This window comes from Ranitomeya imitator, chromosome 1 (assembly GCF_032444005.1).
Source record: "Ranitomeya imitator isolate aRanImi1 chromosome 1, aRanImi1.pri, whole genome shotgun sequence".
Classification (NCBI taxonomy): Eukaryota; Metazoa; Chordata; class Amphibia; order Anura; family Dendrobatidae; genus Ranitomeya; species Ranitomeya imitator.
The window spans coordinates 762,644,964-762,658,818 of record NC_091282.1 but is presented as its reverse complement, the minus strand read 5'-3'; the positions used below and the strand labels follow the sequence as shown (position 1 = coordinate 762,658,818).

General features: G+C 39.3%; 1 protein-coding gene across 5 annotated transcripts in view; it reads right to left on the bottom strand.

Annotated features, from left to right (window-relative positions):
• Positions 1-1,684: 1,684 nt before the first annotated feature.
• Positions 1,685-13,855, bottom strand: part of BCL11B (BCL11 transcription factor B) — a 116,400-nt gene continuing 104,229 nt past the window's right edge. For 2 of the 5 annotated variants that reach the window (XM_069735478.1, XM_069735471.1), the window contains exons 3-4: positions 4,229-6,091; positions 2,571-2,759 (exon numbers count right to left, since the gene is read on the bottom strand). In XM_069735478.1, the coding sequence (XP_069591579.1) occupies positions 2,725-2,759; positions 4,229-6,091 (1,898 nt within the window). In that variant the 3' untranslated portion in view covers positions 2,571-2,724. Of the gene's footprint in view, positions 2,141-2,570; positions 2,760-3,219; positions 6,092-13,855 lie in introns of those variants that run through there. The other 3 variants (XM_069735465.1, XM_069735451.1, XM_069735458.1) reach the window with 2 other exon arrangements.

Sequence of the window (13,855 nt, the reverse complement as noted above, 5' to 3'; positions counted from 1 at the left end):
AGAGCACCATTATGATGAGGCTGCCGGCAATACACAAAACTGGCGGACTGTCTTTTTTTTGTTTTTTTTCTTTTACCATGGGCTGTGATGAAATGCTATTGACCGCTTAAAGGGATGCCAGAAAAATGTACGAAAGAGCTTGCTAATTGTGCTTGAAAAAATGGAGATAGTAAATTTATCGGAAAAAAAAATTGACTTTTGTGCTTGTTGGCTTTTAATTATGACTTTAGATTAAAAGTGGAACGTACCATGTTGGGGGAAAAAAGGAGGGGAGTCCACATTTGCTGGTGATGTTACAGGGATATTCAAATTGATTGGGCAATTTGGATAAAAAACGAAAAAACAAACAATCGAGATGCCAATTTTAGTGTTGGGGAATTTTGGAGAAGAAAAATCAGAATTTCATCTCAGCCCATCAAACATTCAGGAATTTTTTTTATTTTGTTTTATGGAATGTACAAAAAGGATTGAAAAGCAAAGCAGATGCTAATGGACTGGCAAGACCTGGGTTCATGTTACGTCCTGTTCTGACAGGGGGATGGCGTGGTTGTGCCTGGACCATATAGCATAATAATACAGTAGGTTTTGTGTTCTCCTTTAACTGGTTTCAGTTATCTTAAGTACAACATATAGGGAGAAAGGATAGGATGTAGGATGGAGCATAACTCTCTATAAGAGGTTTTTTTTCCAGAAAACGTCACAGGTTACAGTTTGTGGAATGTTCCTGTAATTTTTTTATTTTTTTTTTATACAAAAAAAATTCTATTATTTTACACTGGTAATCAGTACCATTCATTCAATACCTGCTAAGGCCTTGATACAAGGTCCAGGCACCCTATAGATTGTTTCATCCCTGTAGGAACAGTACTTCTTTTGTAGGCTAATAATGAAAAAAAAAAAAAATGTACAACTCATATTTACCGGTGAACAAAATATTTAAGTTGTTTTTTTTTTTTTTTTATTACCCCGAAAGCTGTTAAACAACTTTCTAATTTTTCTTTTTTTAATTTTTCTGTACAGTAGGACTTTAAATTACAAATGCTTTTATTTTATTTTGTATTTTTTTTTTGTTTGTTTTTTTTTCTTTCAATATTTTATCCTGCCAAATTAAAAAAAATATATTATGGCAGCATGTTTTGTTTTTTTTTTAATTTTTTTATTTATTTTTTTTTTCAAATTCACTAACAAAAAGGTACATTTAATCCTTTTAAAAGGACAAGCGTACAGTTAAAAAATTACAAGCTCCGGTAAAAATACAGCAAGTGCCTACATCATGTGAACCAATCAATATCAATATCCATTCCAGAAGAAAGAAGAAAAAAAAAAGGAGAAAGAGGGGCAAGAGGAAAGGGAATAAAATTAAGCACAGTTAAGAAACGTGATTTTTTTTTTTTTGTCTGCAAAGCAATAACAATATTAAGCACTTTTTTTCTACTTACTTTTTCTACATGGTGTAGCAATCACCTTTTAATCCCCAAATACAAGTTTCTATACAGTTCCGAAATAATAATAATAATAATAATTAAAAAAAAAAAAAAAAACACCCAAGGCAGGAAAATAAGTACTAAAACTCAGACTTTACAATTACAGTGACAAGAACAATGTTATAGACCCACCATTAAAGTTTTTTTTTTGTTTTACTGCAACATTTTTTCAAGGAAATTTTTTTTTTCTGGTTTTATTTAAATGCCCAGGCATTCTCCATTATTACAAATACTGGTCCACTTTTACAGTAATCAAGAAATTTTAATATATATAATATATACTAAAACCCCGTCACCAAAAAAAAAAAAAAAAAATTCAAAAATAAACAATATACACATGGCCATTATGGCATTATTTTTTTAAAACCTATTAAGCAAACCTTGAAAAGAAATGATCGTCCAAACACACATACACACAATTATTTTTTTTCTTTTACCCTTGTACGTATTGAATACTGTAAACGTATTTTAAGACAGAGTGCACTAAATTGAACTTAAAGAAAACAAAAACAAAAAATATAGCAGTTGTTCCTGAATTGTTTTTGTCGTTTTTTTTCCCATTCAACGATAACCGGTAAGTTGCGTCATTTTTTCCGTTTTCAATTCAGCAGTAAATAATTTTCGCTTCCATTTTTTATTTTCTAAGCAGCGTCGTCCTGAAAAGAAACATTGACTGATAAGAAATCAGCCGGTAGAAGGTTCAAACTTGTGCTGAGTAAACATCTTCGTTAGATTTGGGGTCTTATGGCATTATCGAGTCCACACTATCGTCAACCAGAAATTTTTTTTTTTTAATAAGTAAATGTGGCTTTTGACTTTTTTTGTTTTTTTTTTAAAAAGAAATGTACTTTTCTTGTATTACTATGTTAAAAGTCCTTTTTTTTTTTTTTTTTCGTTTCACAAAAAAAAAAAAAGTTTTGCATTTTGTCTCAAGAGACTCACATAGGAAGATCAGTTTTCAAGGCACTCACAACAAATTCGAATGGCAGTAGACAAACCGTCCAATAAATTATATATATATTCTTTTTTTTTTTATAGTGCCAGCATTGTGAATGCCATGCTTAGCAACGCTGGCACTTAATCTCAGGTGTTCCCTTATAGAGTTCAACCCGCCATCAGGTTGCGTAGGAGAATAGGCTGTAATTTCTTGTTCAGAAGCCATGGAAAACTCAAGTTTTTGCTTTTTTTTTTGTATTTGTATGTTTTTTTTTGTTTTTGATTTAAAGTGCGGTCAACAAAATTAAAACGGGTAACCTTTTGATCTCTGCTGTCCTCCTGATGCACGCAAAAGAAAAAAAGAAAACAAAAATGGAAAAAGGATCTTAAAGGCAGGTGTCATTATTCGGAATTTTAGCAAATATTTAGAATAAATAACAAGTTCAAATATATAGTCCACAATATTACAATAACATAACGGTAATGAACTGCAATGATGACCCTTCAGCCTTTCAGCACTGGGTGACCTGCAAAACGCTGCAGGTGGGTTCAGAATTTCAAGAATAACCGTGCATCTCTCTGAAATTTGCCGGCCAAGAGTGACTCGCAACGCGAAGCCCACCGAGCTGGGGTTGCAGACCACTTAAAGCAGCAAAAACAATTTGTACGTGAAGCAGATTGCTCAATTATCAATCTGGGACACTTCTTCGAGATATGCCTCTGACAAAATTTCCCACTTATGTTAAAAGTTGGGACTATGTTTTTGAAAAATTTCTTTCTTTTTTTTTTACTTTTTTTTGTGGTCTTTTTGAGGTCTACCCCCAAGATTCCTAAAATATAGACTTCTTGGGTTTTAGGTTGCATTTTAACTGTTGCGTATGAGATCCTACCATGCAATTAAAAAAAAAATAAAAAATTAAGTGCTAAACATATTTAAAAGATTGTAATCCGCTGTGTAAATATAACAATCCTGACCCCATCTTAGAATGGCCATACAACATAAAAAATCGGTAACAAATGAAATCAAATAGCTGATGGCTTCTTTGCAAGAAATTACAAAAAGTTTTAGCTTAAATTCCAGAAATGTAGCAGCCCAAAAATGATAATTTAAAATACAATTCTCCACTAAGACAACAGGGGAAACGGGAGGGATGGAAGGGGAGAAGGAGAGGGGCTACTACTACGGGTTAGGAGGGGGAGAGGTGGGATTAACCCCCCTTTTTTTTTGTCCTGAAGGGGACTGAAAAATGATTGTTGCCTATAACAAGTTATCAGTCCCCGCAGCACAAGAGGGTTTTTCCTTTTTGTTGTTTTTTAAAAAAAAAAACAAAGATGCGCAATAACAAAAAAAAAATATAAAAAATATAGAAAGGAACTTAAAAAAACAGCAAAAAAAAAATACCTGCACATGCCAAAAAAAGAAAAAAAAGACAAATGAAACCCAAATAAATACAGAAATTATTGCACAGTTAAAAGGCTCCACAATTGTTACTGCCTTATTCAACCCTCAGGTTTAAAGAACTGCAGACACAGGATATATTTTAAGTGCCACTTTGTGACACCTAACATGTTTACGCTAAGTTATGTTTAAGGAGGCAAGTAAGGTCGGCTTTCTCAGTTGGCAATAGTTAAATCTGTACAAATTAAATGAATTAACCCATATAGGGGGCCTTAGCTTCTTTCTGCCTGCTCAATTTTCACGTCATTTGTCAGCAAGTGTTCTCCGTGCCACTTTTTCATATGTTTTTCCAGGGTGCTGTAAACGCTGAAGGGCATCTGGCAAATGTCACAGCGGTACACCTCCTTACCTATCTGGCCATGTGTTTTCATGTGGCGCGTCAGCTTGCTGCTCTGTGCACATGCATAGTTGCAGAGCTCACATTTGTAAGGCCGTTCCCCAGTGTGGCTCCGACGGTGTACTGTGAGGTTGCTGCAGTTCTTAAATACTTTGCCACAGAACTCGCAGGTATCGCTCCTTCTCCCTTCTTTCGAGCTGGGTCGGCCAGGGCCTGGTCCACCTATGTGAGGGGTGCTGCCCCCGCTCGCTGTCCCACTCCGCCCTGAGAGACCCCCGTCCAGCATATCACCTGGTGGAGTGGAGAACCGCAGGCTTCCGTTTTCTGAAGAGTGTTCAGAAGACGTTGCAAAAGGGGATTGTCTAGAGTCTGTGAATCCAAGAAATGGATCCTTCATGAAGTGCCGTGATGCTGCATATCCAACCAGCCACTGTGAGTAAACGTTTTCTGAAGGGATTATCGTTGCTGGTGGTAAGTCCAAGTCTTTCTCAATTTTTATCCTTTTCGATGAGTTATTGAGACCACTGCCAGAGATGGGCATTGGTTTTCGAGGGAGTAAGCCTGGAAAGGGTTCACCTGAGCCAAAATTTCTACCATTGATAGTCCCTTCTTCGTTTCGAATGATCTCTCTCTCTACCACATCTTCGTCACCTGGAATTCTCCGACAAAGGTCTCGTGGATCAGAAGAGCGTTTCATGAAGTGACTTCTCTTTTGTTTGTCATTGAGCATGTCATTATATTGCTGCATGCTTGCCAAGTTTACGTTTTCCATCACTTTACCTAAGACTAGGGACTTCTCATCATGCATTAACTTTGCACCGTTTTCACGATTACGACTCATTTCTGAGTCCATGCTAAAACTGGATTCTGGTCTGCTCTCATTCTCCAGTTCCTCCTCCTCTTCTTCTTCCTCTTCTTCTTCTTCTTCATTGTCATGGCCTAAGGAAGGGTCACTTTCATTTCTAAAATCTGTCTCGTTGGATTTCCCACCTTCTCCCGTTAACTCGCTAGTGCCTGGCTCTGGCGAACTTGTATTTGATAGTCCATCATCTGACCTGCCAGTCATTGAGCCAGCTTTGTGCATATGCGTTTTCATGTGGCGTTTTAATTTGCTTGCCTGCGAACAAGCGTGGTCACACAATTGACACTTGTAAGGTTTTTCCCCCGTGTGACTACGACGGTGCACTATAAGATTGCTCTGGAACTTAAAAGTCTTCCCGCAGAACTCGCAGGATTTACTCTTGGCCTGGGTTTGTGGTGGTGTTGTACTGCTTGGGGGCATAGGTGGCAATGGTGGTGTACTCATAAAAGGGGATTTAGGACTTGGCTGGAAGGGATTTAGCAGGCGATGCATAGGATTGCCACGGTTCGGAGATACCGGAGGAGGAGTGGAGTTATTTCCTGCCAGTTCTCGTAGCCTTCGAGAAAAATCCATTGCTGGAGATTCAATTGCCATTGGATTTAAACGCATTACTCTGTCAAAGGCACTGGGATGCTGGGCAACTAACCCCATTTCTTCGGCACTAAGGCGGTGCGGGTCCAGATGATGGCGAGGGGGTGGGCTGAAGAGTGGTGGCGTGTTTGGGAGCCGAGCATCAGCAAAGCCTGGATGATCACGTAGGATGGGTCCAGTCATTCGCAAAAGATTAAAGGGATTACTGTCTCCAAGAAAGTTCATCAGGGGGGATGGTGCAACAGTCTCCGGTCCCAGAGGAGGAGGGATAGTGATTCGGGGAGTAAGGGAACTGCTCGTTGGACTTGTCTCCAGATAGATGCGAAATCCATGTGTGTTTTGAGCATGTTGAAGCAGAAACCAGGCGCTGTTGAAAGGCTGCTTACATGTTGTGCAAATATAGCTTGAAGGCTCATCTTTACCTAAAAAGAAAAGAGAAAAAAACATTGAAATTATGAAGTCTATATTTTTTTTTTTTATTAAAAATGACATTTATAAATAAAAGTTTCAATATTTGTCTTACATTTTCTACCTTTCCATACAAACTTCTAAACATTTCTCAATCGCGACACGTAATTAATGTCCTGGAACACTCGGCTTATTCGCCTCTGTACAAATTTACAGTCTGCGGCTCAATATACAACACAGTAATGAATATTTGCTAATATACTTGTAATACACTATTATAACAGCATGGCAGGCTAATGAATAAGTGTGTAGAAAAACAATACCTAATCAATAAGTTCTTCAAAATACTTCACCGAAACGTGTTGGTATTGATTTTGTAATATGCTACAAATGGGAGGCTGTAACAGTATAGTTGTGTTGAGTACGACATTAAGGCTTATCTGTTACTAAATATCTATACTTATCGCTTGATTTACATGAGATCACCCATAGGTACAATGACCTTGCGTTTAGGATGATTTAGAAGATATGAGAGTTCTTCCCAAGTAATCTAGTTAAACATTAGACTAAAGTCAGCGGAATCCTCCGATATCAGCGGAATCGTTCGATTCTTTGCATGTGAGTGGCCTTTCGATTCTTCCTCGACACATGATGGTTAAATTTAAGCAGATGATCCCTTTTTGTCTCTGGAGAAAATATGCCACCAGAGAAGTCAGGCAGCGGCTCTCTCAGTGAGAGCACAGAAGCACTCAGTCAAGACGAGCATTCGTATGTATGGGCGATCGCTATCTAATGTGTAAGGAAACCCGAACATGTGGCAACTGTTCGAAATTTTTCTATTAATTTAGAAGATAAGAAACAATAGAGAAATGTTTGTCAAAAAGGAAATCGTCTATGTAAAAGTGACCATGCTCATTTTGGCAGAATCTGTTGTGAATGGAGTGATCGGTTGATTGTATACGATGGGTTTTCCAACTCATCCATGACGGCAAATGTTTCAAGAAAGAAAGGATTGGCCCACTTGAGTATGGCCAGTTTAAGGAAGTTGTCCACTACTAGGACAACCCGTTCGCACTTTAAATGTTTGCCCCTTAAAATAAAAATACCTATACTCGCCACCCGTGCTGGCGCTATTCCAGTGATGCCGACACTTGCATTCCTGGGGAACATGTGAGCTTGTTACGTCAGGTGAGCCCTGCGCCCAGCAGTAGTGTCGCTGTCTCCACTTTTGGATGTATAAGTAATGAAGAGGAAGTGAGAGGCCATACATCCGAAGGCGGGACACTGGTGCCAGCATTGATTGGGTACAAGGCTCATGTAACATAACAACCTCGTGAGCCCTGGGGATATGAGTGTCATCACCGCTGGGACAGTGCTGACACAAGAGGTGAGTATAGGTGTTTTTAATTTAACAGAGGCAAACATTCAGAGTGACAAAAGATTGTCCTATTAGTGGACAACACCTTTAAAGGCTAGTTCTGTGAACATTGGCACTTACCACCTATCTTTTTGGGATATTTTCCACTTATGCTTACAGAAGTTCTTGTTTTTGGTCAAGTAAACTAGCTGCATTGGTTCCAGGAGTGGTCTATGATTTCTAAAGTCTACACTGCTTGACCATTTACAGGTTGATGACCAAGCAATGTGGGAAAGTTAGGATGTTCTATTGATAGTCTATCAAAGGATAAAAAAAATCTGTATTGCTTCAATTATACCACTCATTCCTAGAAAACTAAAAGGTAAAATTTCTATTCGATCTGCCTCAAAAAAATCCAGCTCTCCTCCTGTACAAGTGATAGGTCAGTCTAATATTCTCATCCTGCATGATCTTGTTGGACGCCCAAGGACTTGTAAGAACACTGTCAAATACCTTTATGTAAGTCGAGACGGGAAAAGCTGGATTTTTGGAACCCCCAGTTACATTTTCTGTGCCTCTAGAGTTTTATTAGGCTTTATGGTGAGGTCATTGCTCAGAGAGTCTGCATTTTTTATAGCACATTGAACATTTAGTAGACAGAGAACTTGTGTATACTTGACAAGTTCTATTCAGGTAAACCTGGATTACTGAGGCTATTTAATTCAAGTGAACTGGTCGTTTTAAATGGCAGGTTTGCACACAATCACACGCTGGGACTTGCTGTGAAGAATTTGACCTCTTTTACCTGATGTCTTCTGATCATATAACTCATGAGACCTACATGAGTAGCTACAAGACTACAAGCTAGAAAGAACTAAATAGATGTATAATTTAATTTTCTTATTATTTATAATAAAAAATAAACCCCAGACTTGGTAAAAAAAAATAATAATTCATATAATTCTTACAGCATTAACAAGCATTTAAAAAAAAGAAAAAAAACAAGGAGTTTCTCAACTTCCCTGGGTCCAGTGCTGATTCTCCACTGCAGCACCAGGTGACTGTTAGGCTATGTGCACACAATGCTGATTTACTGCGGATCCGCAGCGTTTTTTTTCCGCGCAGAAACCCTGCAGATCCGTAAAGTGATTAACAGTACAATGTAAATCAATAGGAAAAAAGAAATGCTGTGCTAATGGTGCGGAAATTAGTTTACACCCTTGCGGTCACGATGTAGTTATGTTTTAACGCAACGACAGCAAAAACACATAGTTTTGCCATGATTTTCAAAAATTTGCTGCAACAAATGATTTGGCAAAATAACGCAACGTGGCCGCAACAAGTGAATGTAGACTAAGGCCAAGCTTGGAGATTTACAAGCTCTAGTTCAGAAAGTCATATATAACCATCAAAAGGGGGGTGGAATTAGGAAAGGGAGCTAATTTTTACTACACACCCTGTGAAGATTTGGCATTGTTCTATACAATAGCAGGACAGTCCAAATACAAGCTAAAGAAATGTCACATGAATATATGAAAGCAGCTACAGTAGATATTACCAAAAAACACCAAGCAAATTCACGCCAATAGATCTACTTATCACCAAGACACGCAACTGAGGTCATCCTACAACTACTGTAAGATTTTACTTATTATTATAATGAGGTAGCTAAAGTTTAGGTGAGAGATGTATGAGTGGACAGGTGATTATGTTTGAGGAGGTAGCAAAAGATTAGGTTAGAGATGTATGGAGAGAACTGTTTATTGACAGATTATTTTTGGAGTTTTTGCAGAAGATTAGGTCAGAAATGTATGGAGAGGACAGGTTGTGGACAGAAGATTATGTTTGGAGAGGTGGTGGAAGATTAGTTCAGAGATGTATGGAGAGGACACTCTGTATAGATTGTACAGATTATGTTTGGGAAGGTAGCAGAAGATTAGGTCAAATGTATGAAGAGGACAGGTTGTGAACAGAGTATGTCTGTGGAGGTACAGTAATAGAGGATTAGGTCAGAGATGTATGGATTGTGTTTGGAGAGGTAGAAGATTAGGTCAGAGACCTATTGAGAGAACTGCTTGTGGACAGATTATGCTTGGAGAGATAGCAGATTAGTTCAGAGATGTATGGAGAGGACAGGCTGTGTACAGATTGTGTTTGGGGAGGTAGAAGATTAGGTCAGAGATGTATTGAGAGAACTGGTTGTGGACAGAAGATTATGTTTGGGCAGGTAGCAGAAGGTTAGGTCTGAGATATTTGTAGGATATAGGTTGTGGACTGGAGATTCCATGTGGGGAGGTAGAAGGAAATTAAATCATAGATTACAGACAAAGTCACTTTTGAGGAAGGAACAAGGGAAGAGGTAGATTAGCTGGGCATCAGCGTTAAGTCTAAGTCAAAGATGACAAAGACATGCACTACCGTTTTTGTTGACTTAAGGTTGGGAAAAGCACCGGTACAAAAAAAGTTTTTAACTGGAGGCAGTGGGTGGTGATAATGTCCTGGATGTGGGATTTGAAAGACAGGTCAGAATCATAGGTTTCCGAGATGCAGGAGACTTTTAGACTGGAGGAATTGTGGAGCCATTAAATGTGATTGATAGAACTGATAGATGGTTGAGCGAGATGGGAGGAATATTTTCTGTCCTGGCCTTTTTTGTTTCTGTGATTCATCAAATACAGCAAAATACATGAGTTTGTTAGAATATAGTTTATGAGTATGTACCAAACAGTTTGTACATTGCTACCCGTAGGAAATCACGCACAATTGTCTCTCGTTAGAGTCCTGCCGCATTTGTGTTCAAGTATTGGTGGAATCATCTAACCATAGGATGTATTCAGGGCATTTTGGTTTCACACCCTTAGTAGTAACATCTATGAGAAACTGTGACTGAATTTCTATGCAATTGTAAATTATAGAGTGTAACCTATTTTGAAGCTATTTTTGAAGAGCGTGTGGTTTAGCCACCACTGGTTTGGTTGTCATCGCATGTTTATGAAGTTTATGAAGAACTTCTGTGATGATGTCTTTTATGGCATTCGCTTCAAAAGCTGGGAGTTATCTGTACGGTATTGAAAGATTGGAAGAGAATGGACTTTCAAAGACTGGGGGTGAGCTGTAGGTTATTGAAAGAATGGATGCGAATGGACGTACAAAGACTGTGTGATTTGTAGGGTATTGAAAGATTGGTAAAGAATGGACCTAAAAAGACTGGGAGTGATCTGTAGCTTATCAAAAAATTGGATGAAGATGGACCTACACAGACTGGGAATGATCTGTCGGGCATTGAAAGATTGGATGAGGATAGATGTATAAAGACTAGGAGTGATCTGAAGGGTATCAATAGATTGTACGTCCATTCTCATCCAAACACTGGGAATGATCTGTAGGGTATCAAAAGATTCGATGAGAACAAGCAAAGACAAGGAGAGGAGTGAGCTTTAGGGTATTGAAAGTAAGGATGAGGATGGACCGACAAAGACAAGGAATAATCTGCAGTATAATGAAAGATAGACATATAATGACTAATAGTGATCTGTAGAGTATCAAAAGTTTGGATGAAGATGGACCTATGAAGACTGAGTGATCTGTAGGGTATCAAACGTTAGGATGAGTGTGGACCTACAAAGATGGGGAGTGATCTGTAGGGGGAGTTATCCCGTACTCAAGATGAAAAACTTCTTTATTCAGTCATAGCCATAAAATCCATAAAAACCTAGTGCACGGACACTGCCAAAACATTTCTGAAGCACAGTTGACTAATTTGGATGTCTGACAGTGCATGACTTACGGTAAGCGCTTATTCAGTGCACCCAAAAAAATAAGTATATTTATAGGGAGCTGGTATAAACCTGCTTTTCGTGATCTGTAGGTTATCAAAAGCTAGAATGAGGATGGACCTACAAAGACTAGGAGTAATCAGTAGGGCATCAAGTTTGGAGGAGGGTAGCAGGATCACTGGATCACAAGATGAGAAGGAAAATGATGCAGCGTCCCAAGTCCATTATGGTTTGTGGTTCTTCTAATAAAGGCTTGGAGAGGAGGACAAATCTGGTTTGAATAATAATAAAAAAAATTTGTGGGGGAGGGAGAATGACAGCTGCAGAGAGGTTGCAATGTCTCTAAAACAATGACTGCGAGAGCATGCCTTCGTCCTTTCAATGCCTGATCCCTGTCACCCTGCTGAATGGATGTATCTATGCACGGATCTTTTGTCTCTTTTCTCTAAAACATGCAGAACAGGTCTACAGCCTTGATTTCTACGGTTCGTGTCATGAAAGGACATCAGGTACAACGTAGAAAGATGCAGTGGGTTCAATAGAAGCAATTTCAAGGCTAATAACAGGGGTAGCGCTCTGTGGCAGATATGTAACATTGCCTTTCTCACATAATAAGCAAATAGGACCTTGGCAGGGTACATGGAACCAAGACAAATTCTATTTTCCCAGAAAGATGGACCATTGCTGTAAATGACCAATGTGTGTACATTGTAATGTTTTAAATTTAAAGTGATCTTTCATGGAATTCTCATGCCTCCAAATACACAAGCCTGCTGCTGCAGAACTTCAAAATACACAGCCAATGCTTTATCACTTTATAGGCAGGATGTATATGATGAGGTTCAGCACTAGGTAGGATGTATAACATGAGGTTAAGCACTAGGCAGGATGTGTATTATGAGGTTTGCACTAGGCAGGATGTATATCATGAGGTACTGCACTAGGCGGGATGCATATTATGAGGTACTGCACTAGGCAGAATGCATATTATGAGGTACTGCACTAGGCAGGATGCGTATTCTGAGGTTCAGCACTAGGCAGGACGTATATCATGAGGTTTACACTAGGCAGGATGTATATTATGAGGTTCAGCACTAGGTAGGATGTGTATTATGAGGTTCTGCACTAGGCAGGATGTATATTATGAGGTTCAGCACTAGGTAGGATGTGTATTATGAGGTTCTGCACTAGGCAGGATGTGTATTATGAGGTCCTGCACTAGGCAGGATGTGTATTAGGAGGTCCTGCACTAGGCAGGATGTGTATTATGAGGTTCTACACTAGGCAGGATGTGTATTATGAGGTTCTGCACTAGGCAGGATGTGTATTATGAGGTTCTGCACTAGGCAGGATGCGTATTATGAGGTTCAGCACTAGGCAGGATGCGTATTATGAGGTTCTGCACTAGGCAGGATGTATATTATGAGGTACTGCACTAGGCAGGATGCGTATTATGAGGTTCAGCACTAGGCAGGACGTATATCATGAGGTTTGCACTAGGCAGGATGTATATTATGAGGTTCAGCACTAGGTAGGATGTGTATTATGAGGTTCTGCACTAGGCAGGATGTATATTATGAGGTTCAGCACTAGGTAGGATGTGTATTATGAGGTTCTGCACTAGGCAGGATGTGTATTATGAGGTTCTGCACTAGGCAGGATGTGTATTATGAGGTTCTGCACTAGGCAGGATGTGTATTATGAGGTTCAGCACTAGGCAGGATGTGTATTATGAGGTTCAGCACTAGGCAGGATGCGTATTATGAGGTTCTGCACTAGGCAGGATGCGTGTTATGAGGTTCTGCACTAGGCAGGATGCGTGTTATGAGGTTCTGCTCTAGGCAGGATGCGTATTATGAGGTTCTGCACTAGGCAGGATGTGTATTATGAGGTTCAGCACTAGGCAGGATGTGTATTATGAGGTTCTGCACTAGGCAGGATGTGTATTATGAAGTTCAGCACTAGGCAGGATGTGTATTATGAGGTTCAGCACTAGGCAGGATGCGTATTTTGAGGTTCTGCACTGGGCAGGATGCGTATTATGAGGTTCTGCACTAGGCGGGATGTGTATTATGAGGTTCAGCACTAGGCGGGATGTGTATTATGAGGTTCAGCACTAGGTGGGATGTATATTATGAGGTTGTGCACTAAGCAGGATGTATGTTATGAGGTTCCATGGCAGGCAGGATGTATATTCTGATATTGTATAGTAGGTAGGATCTATATTATGAGGTTCAGAACTAGGCAGGATGTGTATTATGAGGTTCTGCACTAGGCAGGATGTGTATTATGAGGTTAAGCACTAGGCAGAATGTGTATTATGAGGTTCTGCACTAGGCAGGATGTGTATTATGAGGTTCAGCACTAGGCAGGATGTGTATTATGAGGTTCAGCACTAGGCAGGATGTGTATTATGAGGTTCAGCACTAGGTGGGATGTATATTATGAGGTTGTGCACTAAGCATGATGTATGTTATGAGGTTCCATGGCAGGCAGGATGTATATTCTAATACTTTATAGTAGGAAGGATCTATATTACGAGGTTCCATGGTAGGCAGGACATATATTCTGATACTGTATAGTAGGCAGGATCTATATTATGAGGTTCAGAACTAGGCAGGATGTGTATTATGAGGTTCTGCACT